The 14,225-nt window shown below is 41.0% G+C and overlaps 2 protein-coding genes across 20 annotated transcripts in view; both read right to left on the reverse strand.

Annotated features, from left to right (window-relative positions):
- Positions 1-11,271, reverse strand: part of rgs12b (regulator of G protein signaling 12b) — an 80,064-nt gene extending 68,793 nt beyond the window's left edge. For 2 of the 3 annotated variants that reach the window (XM_072464006.1, XM_072464005.1), the window contains exons 1-4: positions 11,226-11,266; positions 9,142-10,300; positions 8,564-8,791; positions 7,549-8,469 (exon numbers count right to left, since the gene is read on the reverse strand). In XM_072464006.1, coding sequence (XP_072320107.1) covers positions 7,549-8,469; positions 8,564-8,791; positions 9,142-10,134 — 2,142 coding nt within the window. In that variant the 5' untranslated portion in view covers positions 10,135-10,300; positions 11,226-11,266. Of the gene's footprint in view, positions 1-7,548; positions 8,470-8,563; positions 8,792-9,141; positions 10,301-11,225 lie in introns of all 3 variants that reach the window. The other variant, XM_072464007.1, reaches the window with a different exon arrangement.
- Positions 11,272-12,246: 975 nt separating this feature from the next.
- The window catches only part of htt (huntingtin), a 29,384-nt gene continuing 27,405 nt past the window's right edge, over positions 12,247-14,225 (reverse strand). For all 17 annotated transcript variants that reach the window (XM_072463407.1, XM_072463414.1, XM_072463413.1 and 14 more), the window contains one exon: positions 12,247-14,199. In XM_072463407.1, the coding sequence (XP_072319508.1) occupies positions 13,986-14,199 (214 nt within the window). In that variant the 3' untranslated portion in view covers positions 12,247-13,985. The remainder of the gene's footprint in view (positions 14,200-14,225) is intronic.

The raw sequence follows: 14,225 nt of genomic DNA on the forward strand, positions 1-14,225 counted from the left end.
AGTGCTGTAACTGTGGGGAAGAACATAGCTCTGCCTACGGGGGATGCAAGTTTAGCAAACGAGCTGGGTTAGGGTTAGTGCAGAAAATTAAGGTCTCTCAAGGTATATCCTATGCGGATGCAGTCAAGAAAGTTTCAAGTAACGAGGTTAAAGTAAATACAGAGAGAGGAGCCAGCGCTGCTCCCAAGAAGTGTGAAGGTTCCAAGTGTGGAGGTTCCAAGTGTGGAGGTTCCAAGTGTGGAGGTTCCAGAATTAATGAGAATACCCTGGTTGTGGATAGAGAGGATGTTGTGCTCTTTATGGTGGATGTTGTAAACTGTGCTGCTCAGACTCAAAGCAGAACTGAAAGGATCAGGATCGTTGCTAAAGCTGCAGGGAGATTCCTTGGAACAAAAGAGCTTAAATGGGCAGAAATAGAAAAACGGCTAATAGCGCTAAATGGGAGTCGGAGTGATGGAGGTCTACTTTTGGGGAACCAGAGTGATCAGAGTGAAGAACTAGAGGTGGGGGCGGTCTCCTGGTCTCGCCCAGTCTAGTAGAGGCACGGCTGCCAAGCAACGACATCAGTGGAAATATCAAAGCCTAAAGAATGAAGCTTAAAGAATAAAGCTGTACAGCGGAAGCGCCGAAAAATCTAAACACAAAAACAAATTAAGGGTCGGAACCAGACTCAAACCCAAAATCTACAGCATGGCACGCTGTGGTTCAAACTGCTGGGCCAAATGATCTGGAAATGTCTTGCTGCAAGACAGACAATATACTCGCATGTGATCTGCCCGCCACGAACGGCCACCAAATTCGTCACTTTCGGGACCGAATTCGTCACTTCCGTGAGTTATGAGCGTATGATCTAGTGCTAATGCTAATGCTAATGCTAATGCTGAGACCGCGGCACGAGAGGAAATGTCCCATGAAAATAAAAGAGGACGTGAAGGCATTAATTGCGCCCTGCTGGCCAATTGTTAAAAAGTCTTGAGGAGAATATAACCCATGAGTTCAAAACAAATCAGACAATGTTGAGTTTTTCACACAATGGGTAGGGGGTGCTAGAGTGTAAATTTGTTACATGGGTATTCATTATTTTCAATCAGACCATAAAAACGCATTAGTGAGTGAAATATGAGCTCCGTAGATCAATTCCAATAGTTGTCCAATAGACTAGTCCTTGAAAAAACAGGAAATTAAGCCTTTTTTGAGGGCCGTGTTACGCAGAGACCGTAAGTAAAATCAACATTGTTTTAAATCGTTATTAAATTTCAATGTCTTTAGATGCAAAAAGTGTTGTTTTGAGCTCAATCGGACAAAAAACCTAGAACAAGTCTGATGTTGAAAAAAAAAAAAAGTCAAACGTGGCATCGCCACTTTGATTCAACATGGCTGACTTCCTGTTTATCATAGAGCGATGCTGCCAGGTGTGTTTTACTCATCAAAGGTAGCTCTATCACAGTTTCATGTGCCTAGGCCAAAGATTAAAGCGGTTCATGTTTTTTCTTTAATAAGAAACCAGGCGAAAACAATGACTCCTAGCATTCCATGGAATGAATTCCATTCAATGGCTCGAGCCAATAAGTCAAGGTAAAAACAGCCTACTTTGTCTTTATAAACAAACAAAAGCATTACAAGTTTAACTGAAGCGTTCCACTCATCACTGTCAAAACATACATACTGTAGCTGTGTTGTGTTTTAACTAAACACAAAACAAGACCAAAGAGCAAACTAAAATTTTAGTAGTATGTAATCTATCAAAACTAAAAAAAATCACAGCACAGTCAAATTTAAAAGAGTTCCATTTTGTCCACAGTCCGTCAAAGAGGTCAGTTTTTAAGTCCAAATGTGATTTTTTTTCCCCCCTTTTCTTTATTTTACATTTTTCAATGTCAGTTGTAATTGTGGTCCGGTCCTCGATTGTTGGAGCAGTCTGTGACATCCATGTTTTTATAATGGCCTTTTTCACTGCAGCCAGAAGTATACTCTAAATGTATCCACCGACTGTTATCATGGCAGATGTTCTGAGACCCAAGTAAATAGTTCTGAATTTGTGTGGAATGGACAGTCCCAAAACACATGGTAAATTACTGGACAGGCTGCCACAGTTTCTACAGCAGTTAGTCTTTCCTTGTGGATAATGGGCACTTTGACATCGTGTTATGAAATAACAAGACAAAATTTTCAGACTAAATTCCCTCCAGACATGTGACTTTGTGGTCCTCCACTGGGATGTACATATATTTTCCCACTCAAAATCTGACAAAACAACATTACCGTACCTTCTCTTTTCCATTTGTTTTAATTAATTTAGTAGATCTGTCAAGACTATGAATGTATTAATATAATTTATTAGACATGATTCCCCTTGAAAGTTCTGATGTATAAGCTTTAATAAATATCTCATTCAGATGGTTATAATGGTGCTTTGTTTAATTTCTTGGTTATAATAACTCCTTATCTGTAAATACCTATACAAGTTTCTCCTGTTTCTCCAAGCCAAATCATTATTTTCAACATATCAAAGCTTTTCATTTGACTATCTTTTACAACCTGGTGGAAAAGCTTCATACCTTTTGCTATCCAGACCTTGAATCTCAGATCTGTGCTGTTAGCTTCAACTCTTTGATCATAAGCCAACCAGTTTAAGATTTGGACATCTTTGTTTAGCTTGTATATTTTGATTAGCTCTTCCCAGGTCGTAAGCACAGATTTTACCCAGAGATTCTCCACTTCTTCCTGATAACTCAACCATCATCTGCCAGTAAAGCCTGAACAGCAGGCATGTCCAAACTAGGGCCCGGGGGCCAAATGCGGCCCTCAAACCAATTTTTGTTGGTAGTAGTACTTTTTACTGTGAAATTGGGAAAGTTCAAGCATATTGATGTTATACCAACCTATTAATATTCTAGGTCTAATTAAAGGTGTGGAGGCTCATCGCAATTACGTCAAATGCAACATTTTGAATGATTCACTTTGTCATTCAACAAATTCGACATCGTCAAGTTGTTTGTGGCCCTCTGCCCCGTTTAAGTTTCAAAATGCGGCCCTTGGTGAAAAAAGTTGGGACACCCCTGCTGTACAGGAACCTACGGCACAACATTACACTCAACATTTTCCCTTTGAGCTGACAAAAAGTGATCTTTCAGTTTTGAATGACATTTAAACTTTTTGCCTTGCCGTACAAATCTTGAGATTTTTTTACTCTACTCACTGAAAACTCTGTTGGGGATGCAACGTTTAAGCTTTTTTAAAAGAGAAAAGTTTAGCATAAAAGTATCTGTGTTTTAATCATTGATGTCTCTTAACTGCAGTTGGTTTGGTTTGACTCTACAGGTGCAAATCAATGAATCAATATACTATTTATATCTGTAATTAAAGTCAAACACATACATTATAGATTTAGAGCCACACTATACGTATAATATATCACACATGTAATTGATAATTATTTTAGACAGGATAAGATGGAAAGAGTTCACAGTTTGATGTTGAATTTAGTTACAATTAAAACGTTTTCTCTACAATGTGTACAACTGTGTGAGTAATAATATGAAGCAAAATATATCTCTGTATAATAGTAACTAAAGCCAAAGAACAGCTTAAACACATATTACGTTTACACCCATTTTATGTTAATTTTCCTGGCCTGGCTCCTCGCCTGAAGCCCGACTTACACGCACGCCTCTTCAAGACTCTTCACCACTTCAATGATAAATTCCACATGTTACACACAGGCATGTACAGTCCTGTGATTTGTCCTGCAGCGATGAGTTGGACTTTAAAATCTCCAAAATAGACTGCGACAATGGAAGTGACTGAAGTACACACAAAGATATGACTTAAGATTCTTCAGACGTTTTCAATTTCATAATGATAATGACGTTATGCGAGTTTTACTGGGTATAAACCTGTGTTAACTTGACATAATTGTCAGCGACTGTGGAGATTAAAGCATGGCAGCTGTTACATGACACCATAAACCTGGGCTTGAAATGAACACTCATTAGTCACCGCCTCATCAGGATTTATTGCCCGATGCCATCTGACTGTGATGTAACTACAGAGAAGGATGCTGTAAACAAGGACATGCTGCGCCTTGTTATAGCAAAGTAATAAGCATTAGTTAGTCATGATTAAAGTTCATATGAGAACTTTCCATTTCACTATATCGGAGTGACTGTGATTATGTTAAGGATTTATTAACCATTGTGCCTATTTTTCCCCAGTGTGACAATTTTGGTGAAGTTTATAATGTCAATTCCTGGTTGGACATGAGTAACAGATGTGACATAACTGTTACCTAGAAACCATATTGTAATCAATGGCCAAAATCCATATAAATTACATGATAGACATGATTTGACAAATACTTGATAACACCTTTATTTTGTAAAATTTAAGTTTAAACTGTCAGAAAAATGTGTCCGTTGCATGTAAATTGTCCCAGCATTTTGGGTGAAATGTCGCCTATTGACGACATAGACAGAGGTAATGTAATTTTCAACTTTAAACTTCAAAACTATGGTATATATATACCACAAGGACAACAACCACCAAACAAAGTAATAATTTGGAAAACATGAGGACCTGTCATGTGCACTTCACAACCTTCGAATCAAAATCACAGTTTAGCTCTTCTCAAATACCATTTGCTACCATTTGACCAACATTGTACACATAGCAAAAGTCTATGTAAAAAGATTGAGTTTGCGATTGAGTTATTACAAAAGCTGCTGTCATACAATCACGACACGATCACGACACAATCAAATTAAGTTCTGCGATCGATCCAAGGAGGAAAGAGTGCCCCTGAATAGATACTTGTTCTTCACACTACACAAAATATCACGCACTGTCTGCTCTGCCTCAGAAATACTTCTCTGACAAACTGGTTTCAGAGTCAACTCAAGAGTGACATTTTTTTGTCTTGATGGTGCGGATATTTGTTTTAGCTTCCAATTAATTGTTTTCCCATTCAAAAGATATATTAGGTTTTAAATTGTTAATTTCTATGCAACAATCTGAATTTCTCATCCTTCTGAAACCCATGGATATTACAGAAGTTTATATATCGATGTAGATTGACCCCTACATGTGACACAACATTCTTAAATGCCTATAGTTCACAGATTCATCCTCTTCACAGTCATCTACGGTACTCCTTGTTGTTTGTTCATGTTTTGGCCTAGTTTACTGGGTAATGTCTGTTATTACTGGGCCTAACTACAGGAAACAAAAACAATACCTTTCGAAACGTGGAAGCATTATTCAATCACAAAGGCATCATTCTTGTTTGTTGGAAATATATAAAGACGGCATGTTTGTGGTTCTAATCCCTGACAAATAATGATAACGTTAAACAAATGTGGATTTTGTGTTTGGTTATTTCTTTTAAAAACAGTGAATAATACATATTTGGGGACACACTTTTTGCCTCTACAAACTTAAAGCTTTTGTTTGTTAAAATGTGTGCCGAACTATGAATAAAGTAGCATAACCATCAGACATCAATCAAACAATGCTATTCTTTATCCGTCTCACCAATGGCATGCACTGGCTTCTCTAAAACAGGAAGCATGAGTGGAGTCCAGCTGACTTGTGGGTAATTATGAAAGCAGCCGGGCTCTGACACGTGTTGAATGTGATGTGCGGCTGATTAGAGGCAGGTCTGGTTTCTTCAGGAGATGACCAGTGGTGTTGCCTGGATACTGACTCTGCATGTGCTGCTGATGTGTCTGAGCCTGACACTCGCTATGTGCCGCCGCGTCCCAGAAAAAAACAAGTGATAATTAAACCAGAATCCTACGTGAACGGTCTGTGACTTTTTAATGTGTCAAGATGAGATGGTAAGTACAGCAAACAGATATGAAAATGTTGAGTATGAGATCGAAAAGTGGAATTTATTATTTGAATGTACAAATTAAGTGAATGAATTAAAAAATAAAATAAATAAGAAGACATTTGGTGATGTTAAGTAACTTCTGTATACTGGAGTAGTCTGACCATCTTAATACTATGCAAGGTGGTTGAGGTGCCCAGCCCAAGGGCAAAACAACAGTTTGCACTAGAGCACAAACCAGGTCCAACACTACTTAACTTCTGAGAACAGACAAGATCAGAGTTCATATCGATCTCCAGCTGAAGACAATTGTTGAAAGAAGTACTTGGACCACAGACGGGAATAGACTGGTCAAGAATACTCTACATACTGTCACCATAGAGCTGAATAATCTGAGCTGAACAGTAAAGTGTCTGACGTTGCAATTCACAAGGAATAAAACTATAACAGTTAGGAAGATAAGGGGTACTTTTATTTAAGAATTCGAAATACATTTGAATTAAGTCCAAAAATGACAATGGCAAATCATTTGGGTAGTGAAACAGTGCCACCAAATGGTGACAATGTATTTGTCAACAGAAGTGCTGCACTGACCACAGCAAAAGAAAAATGTTGGTAGGTGCCAAAAACAAAGAGTGCATCACTTTTGTACATTCTCTCATTTAATTGAGCCGAGAAATGGTCCATGTAAGACACATGACCCAATACTCAGGGACGTCCACAACAAAATTCTGTTTTTGTGTCAATGGCTTATTCCCTTTTATGAGAATGAGCATCTACATGGTCAGGTCAAGAGGGAAAATTACAGTTTTTATTATCATTTTTATTTCATTACTGGGAGCTTGATACAAGTGACGTTATGAATAGCAATCACATAATTCAATATTAGGGTGGGCGATGTTGAGTATCTCAATGACCATATTCAGATGATACCATGACAATCTAGTTCCAGGTTCCAATATTGCACAAAAAGTGATTGGACTGTAAAAATAATGATGAAATGTGCAAACAGCTTTACACACTTATTAGATAGCTTACACAGCAAATTTGATTTGTTTTTATAGTTAATCAGCTCTTTTTGCATCTTCTTTTTGCAACTTCTTTATTATACATTTTTCAATACATTTCCCACCTCTACTCAATATAATCAATATACTGTTCAGAAGTAATCCATCATCCTTGCAAAGTTTCAAACCAAGACTCCGTGACTGTCCCCGACAGAGAAGAGGGAAACAGGTGGTTTTCAGGTGGCAGATGCTGGCCTTGTGCATAATGCATGATCTGATACTGGAGCGGTGGGATAAAGTTATTCTAAGTCTGAGCAAAGCTAAATCCACAATAATTTTATATCAGCAGGTTTTTTGAGGTGAATTGGGTAAACGGTCAGTGTTGAGTGATCAGCACAACCATAGATTTATAGCTTCAATAAACTGTTGTCTCAGACACAGAGGGGCCAGAGTAACTTTCCACAGCAGTGCTGTGTGATGGGGGATGCTATCTACAGCCCAGTCTTCTCATCTCAGAGTCACTTTTAACACAACTCCACCTAAAACCCTGAGTCCACAAACTTACACACCATCTTTCACTATCACAGAAAAGTGGCCTGGTCCTAATACAAGACATTACAAAGACAGAAGCAAGTAAAAGCAAGTACAACGCGAAATAAAATAGTTTAAAATAATGTAGTTCAGTACTTGTGCAGTACTTCAGCACAAACTCACCTTTTTCTCCCTCTCCTTGGTGTTCCCTCGTTTCTTATCTCTGTCTCCTCTCTCACCCACAGGTCTGTCCTTGTCACCAAACAGTTTCTTAGCCCACTCATCTTTCTGCAGAGCCAGCCGTTGGCTGTGGGACGGTGGAGGCGGAGGCTGAGGTGGCAGGTGGTCCCCAGGGGCCAGTGGGGCTCTGTAGCGGTCAGCTGGGATCTTACTCATGGGTGGGGGCAGGGTGCTGCAGTTTGCTGAAGACCATCCGTCCGTAGACTCAGCGTAGGACTCCTGGTCGCTGCTCAGACCAAGGTGGTGCTGCTGCCGCCAGTCTCTCAGCACATGGACTGGTAGCCATCGCTGAGGCTCCGCCCCTCCGCCCGCAGCTCCTCCCGCAGCTCCTCCCCGTATCCCTGGAGAGAAGTGGTGTGGGTGGACCCCTCTCCGGGACATTTCATGATGGGGCAGAGGCAACGGCTGAGGGAGGTCAGCCAGGTGTGACTCATGGCGATAGTGACCGTTTCTCAGAGCCACGGGAGGAGGAGGATGAGGAGGGTGTGCCGCTGCACCCAGGGTGGGGCTCCAGGCCTGCTGTGAGGACGGAGGGCTGTCCCAGTGACGTGGTCCCGGGACGTAGTTGTTGGCAGGAGGTCCCCCAAGGTCGACTACGAGCACCCTGTTGCTCTTCTCCTCAGGTAGAAAGTTGCCGATGCCGCTGTCACTGTTGCTGCTTGTGCTGTGGTTTTGTTGGGCGTCGTTGTCAGGATCATGAAAGGCTCGGGCTCTCACACCTTCAATATTGTCCCCCATGTCTCGATACAGGACAGAAACAAACTGCAAAAGAGGCTGAGAGCTGGGAGGAAACTCAAGGCAGCCTCCCGTGTCAGGGTCTGGGGTGCACTCGAAGCCAAACCTGCAGGCAACGCTCAGGTGAACCTGCAGGGAAGGAGTAGGGAAGTGAAAAATAAGTGAGTCAGACATAATACAATGTAAAATTGCTAATGATCCAGCGTGTAACTACATTTCATACCTGGTGCTGGCAGAGCTCTGGATCCACAATAAAAACATGACAAGATGTCCTCAAACCACTCTCGTCGTTAAAGTATCGGTCATCTTGGTCGTCTGAGGCCTGCATTGTGACCAGCCCAAAGAATCTGCGGTCATCCGGACAACACGCACTGAAGGCAAGTTTTTCTGTGGGATAGGTCGCCAAAACCTGCCCCCTGTCACTGCACAGGCGAACACTGTCATGCATGACCTGGAGAAGCAGAAGACAGATACATTATTGTAGAAAATAACTGACTATAGGGTAATGTATAATAATAATGTCATTTTGCAGTAAACTGGCTGTTTAGAAGTTGGATTATCATTGAGTATATTAAGTGTGTTTCATGATTGAAAAACAAAATTGCAACACATCATTTCACACTACACTTAATATATTGTACCTACTTCTTTTTGTGTAACAACCCATAATAGCAAGCAACCCAAACCCTCTAGCTCCGAACCTAATTACAAATGAATTAAATGTTAAAACACGGTGAACCTTGTGTAGTGCAAAATAAAATTGTGACAAAAAGTGATAGTGAATAGTGAGTCATGACATACCTTCATCATTACCAAAGAGTGAATCTTTTGCTCAGCTCGCAGGCGCCTCATGCTGCCTCGAATGGCCTGTAAACTGTCATTCTCGAGACTTGCCCCTGTGGATGCCAACTCAATGGATCCGAGATATCCAACAATCATCCCTACATTTAGGATGCCCTCGTTTGACTCAAGGCCCAAGTCCCTTCCGTCTTCCACGTCCCCCTCTTGCTGAAGGAGCTGAAGGTGTCTGAAGTCTAAAAAGGCATCGTCACTGACAACCTGGGCCATCTCCTCCTCAGACAGCAAGTTTGGGTTGCTATGGGAGCGCGTGCGATACGGGGGATACTCTGGATCAGAAAGTGGACGTGGTTTGGGTGCGGGTGGGACCCTCTCTTTGTCCGAGCTGCTTGATGACTGGCTGGAGTTTTCAAAGATCATGTTAAAAATCCCACCAGATTGTAGTTCAGCCACGACCCTCTCGGCTCTGTTTATGCCCAGGGACTTCACATCGGTTTTGGGCTTGTACCAACCGGCTCTGGCCCCGGACCTGCCGCTGCTGTTGTTATTGTTGTTCATGCTGTTATCATAGAAATAGTCCAATTCGTCGTCACTGGAGCAGGAGTCCACAAAAGCGGCGTCCATATTACTGCTGCTGTGGTGTCGGCTGCCGGCATTGCGTTGATGATGGTGTCTTTTTGGTCGTTCTGCCTCAGCAATGACCAACTTCAGGACACCGGAGCAGCGGCCGATGAGCTTGACCACGTCTTCGTGGGAGGCTTTGGAAACATTGATGTCATTCACAGAGAGGATGTAGTCTCCAGACCGTAGTCCGACATAGTCTGAAGGGCTGCCCTTTAGAATACAGCTCAGGACACAGGGACTTTGACCTGACAGAGTAAATCCATAGCCAGTTCTTCCCCTGGCCACCTCTACGGCCCGGATACGCCCCTGCTGACACGGGGCGGGCAGGTTGAACCCACGTCTCTTAGATGATGTGTCCATTTGCCTAAACATTGTGCCACCTGTCTTAATATACTTCTGTCCTCACATCATACCCAGGTCCTTGACGATTGCGAGCTGAAGGAAATAGTGCAGCTGGGATGAAAAGCTCAGCTGTGATTCTTGCGTTGATGAGAGAGCAGTATCATCATGGTGCTATCATTTCAAGCCAACTGCGCGCCTGTCAACACAGTGAAAATGATTAGAGCAGTTGTGTCACAAACCTCTTCATAAGGAACTTCAAGGGTGAGTATTCCTATCCAGAGTATTTATTCTTAATAAAAGGCAAGGCAAGTTCACATACAAAGAAATTCAAAGTGCAAGAAAGAACAAGATAATATGTATTTAAATGACATTACAGATGAATAAAATTATAAATAATCATAATTTACTTTAAAAGAGAAGAATGCAGATAAAATAAGTTCAGTCATAGGCACAACTAACTGTATAAAAATATAATGGAAAGGAAAGAAGTAAATCATGTTGAATATGAATGAATATAAGCCAACCACTATAACTATATTACACATATACATGCATGTGATTAATATTAGCAATATTAATCTTACTTTACTACTCATCTCAATTTAACTAGACAACAAATGTGATCTGAAACCAAACAAAAGGACACTGAAGGCTTCAATGATCTGTTCACAGTATATGTTTGTCTCCCCAGCAGTGAGTAGTTTTATAAATACAGTAAAGGTGAGACAGGTATGAGACAAAAGTGCACGAGAGGAGCACGAGGAAGGTGAGTGGGCGGGAGTTAAAAAGGTGCGCGCACCTGAGCTCCGTCACTATGGTAACACTACAGGCCAAATCTGACAGCTGTGTGCCAGGATAATAGCTCTTTGTTTGCAAACGTTGTAGTTCGTTCGGTGCATTGTTGTAAACGAGATACATGCAGCGCAGCGACAGGAAAGAGGTTAGCTAGGTTAGCAAATTAGCTCAAAGCAGCAAACTATAAATGCGCGCTCAGTGTTAAACATCGGCGAGCAAACATCACTGATTGTTCCCATGCTTCAAACAAACACACGCTTCTTAACTCGTCTGTAACTCCACTTTCACCCAAAAAAATATTTAAAAAACTTTTGGGTGAAACTTACTCCACTACGCGCTACCAACCATGCTAATCCTTTAGTCCCGCCCCCAGCATCCCGAAATCTGGAATGTCGGTCAGTTGCTACGGTAACAGAACTGTACACAGCCTTTCGGAAGCCGCCATTGGTCAACTGAGCTGTCCATCAACCCGTGGACAGTTATGTGGATAAATTGACAAAAGTTAGCTTGAGGCGCCACAGATGTGAAAAAAGTATCGCCTGTCACAGATTCAACAGGTGGAAAACTTACACATTATCACACTTTTAGTAGTAGTAGTTAAAAAACAGTTGTTGACCACGCGTCGGCAGCAACGTGACAGTGCGTGGAAAAGAAAGACAGCCAGGGGACGGGGACAGATGGCAGGAATAAGAGTTGTAAAAAAAAAAAAGAAAAAGCAGACTGTAACTCAGAGGAAGTTCGTTCTCATGTTTTGTCTACGCTGTTTTGGGTGAAACGGAGAGTCAGCGAGCGACAAAACTTACCGTCCTGCGTCCGGCGGTGATGTCGGTCGCGCCGTGTCCATAGTTGCGTAGCCAAGGATCTGTGTAAGGTAAACTCTGAGAGGCGATGGGTAAACAAAAGAAAAAGGCTGCTGCCGCACCATCTGGCGAAGTAGCCTTAAGAGGAAGACCGGAGGAGAGGGAGGGAGGAGAGGAAGACCACTCTGTGCAGGGCTAAATCAATTAGGAAGTTTATTACACTGCTTACATCAGCCAAACGTTTGATCAAGAGTGCACTTTTGGACTGAAATGAAGACAAAAATGAGTAGACACTGGCTGCAAAGGACATGCAGGAAACTCGTGGCTCTATGTTGTGCAGACAAGAACATATATAAGCTTGACTTAGTTTACTTTTGGTTTCTTGTGACATAGTGGTCATGATTTTAGCTCCTGGGCCATATGGTTGTAACTTTGTAATCCTGTTAATACATGTAATCACCTATGGGAGGGGTTTGGGTGAGCTGAAGACAATTTCTACTCTTATTTAAAGAAGAGAAAAGTTTAAATATATAAATCAAGACAGAAACATCTTTAAATAATGTATTAATTTCTACAAGACCATAAGCAGTGTTTAATCTTTGCAAAAATGTACATTAACATGAAATGCACAATCTCTTGTTCTATTTTTACAGGCGGTCGAAACAATAACGTGAGACTCTAGACTTTTCAATCTGCAGAGATGAAATTACTGTATGTTCCACATGTGTCGTGCATACCAAGTCTTAACTTTCAGAAAACAAGAACATAATTCCTATTGATCCAGAGGTGATACATTATGGATCAAGCAAAGGGGTGGAACAGCGTCTGTTGTGGGAGTGACAGGGGCAAAGCCTTTTAAGACATCCTGAAATTAAATGAAAAATGTTCACTGACCCTTCCAGCACCACCTCAGGTTTATTGTAATCGTATTATGCTCCGCAGGGGTCTTCAGTCTGCCTTTGTCTAAAAACAAGAGCTGTTCTCAACAATGACAGTTATACACAATCCATTAGGTTGTATTAATCTGCTTACAGTGCCTTGTTCAAGCTGTGCATTTTCAGGATTAGACATGTTTTTACTGTACAAACTGAGATGTTAAAAGTCACACATTGCATATTGAATTTTGAAACACCAACATGGAAAAACTTTTAAGTTTAACGTTTAAGTGCTAAATATCAATACTCTCAGCACATAGACAATTATTGATGGAATATTTACGAATATTAAATCCAGACAAAATATTTAAAGCTCAACAATAGAAGTCACATGGCACTCTATGCTACACTTTCCTCGGTCTGATTTGTCAAAGCTGCAGTTGGTCGAGAAGTCTCCTTTTGGATTGAGTTGCATCAGTCATAGCAACTGCATCCAAGGAAATCTACTCATATGGATACAGTGTGAGAATAGCAGTAATGCTAAACATGCGTCAAGTTTCAATGTACAAGACATACATTTTCAGTCTTTACTAAGGCAAGTGTATGTACAGTGACAGCACAGATCGTCTGGGCTAAAGTCAAGTCATTGTTAAAACGCACTACTTTTTGCTTTCTATGATCTTCTGAACAAGTAATGGCATTGCATTGTTGTAAATTCAGGAGCTTTCTTCATATATCATCATGCATCATGGCGTTACAAATATTTTTATGCGACACGCCATAGCAATTTCTGTAAATAAGTCACATACATCCTGAGAAGTACAGAAATAATCTTTTATAATATAGGGAATCCAGTTTATGAGTTGTGTTAATTCACTCTGCAAGAGTTGAACTGCTAAAATACGTATGTATACATATAGAGAATAGATACTTTAAAACTTTCTCTATGTACATACTTTTGTAATTTATATCTGTGGTGACGCCTGCCTCCCACTTCATTAAATATACTTTTAACATAAATTAGCGGACTATACAAAATATAAAAATGGTTTGAAATACAACTGAAAGCAGGCATTTTTGACACCCCTGTCAAAACTTTTTGGGGGATTTCTGTGAAACTTTGTCAAAGTGCAGCATTGACACACAATAAAGGTGCTGAGGCTTGTATTGTGGAATGGTCTGGAGCCATTGATGTCATCACCTTAAATTTGAGGCATTTTCAGATTATTATTTTTTTTTACATTTCGCTTCAATTTACTAGACAGGTGAAATTGGTGACATAAACACAGCTACAGTAGATTACATTTACGTACACATTCTGATCCTGCTCCTTCATCATCTATATTTTCAAGCACAAGTAAGAAGTGCAAAGGAGTTGGTTTTTTTTTTGCCATTCTTCGCACTTCTGTTCTTAGAGGGATGTGTCTTGATGGATGGACTGCAGACAGCCCAGTAATTGGTGGTAGGGGCTGCCCGGGGAGGCCACGGTCTCAAACACAGACTGGAAAGCCCTGCGATCCAGTTCTTCATCAATCTGGTGCCGATAGAAATCCATTGCTACAAGACAGAACAGGTTTACATCCACGACCTCACTGGAGCCCATTCTGCTGATCACATGAGGCAGACTGGTGAAAGAGAGAGAGTCAAGGAA

Source organism: Eucyclogobius newberryi, unplaced genomic scaffold (assembly GCF_026437365.1).
Source record: "Eucyclogobius newberryi isolate DKJ021-1_F unplaced genomic scaffold, fEucNew1.0.hap1 SCAF_4, whole genome shotgun sequence".
Lineage (NCBI taxonomy): Eukaryota > Metazoa > Chordata > Actinopteri > Gobiiformes > Gobiidae > Eucyclogobius > Eucyclogobius newberryi.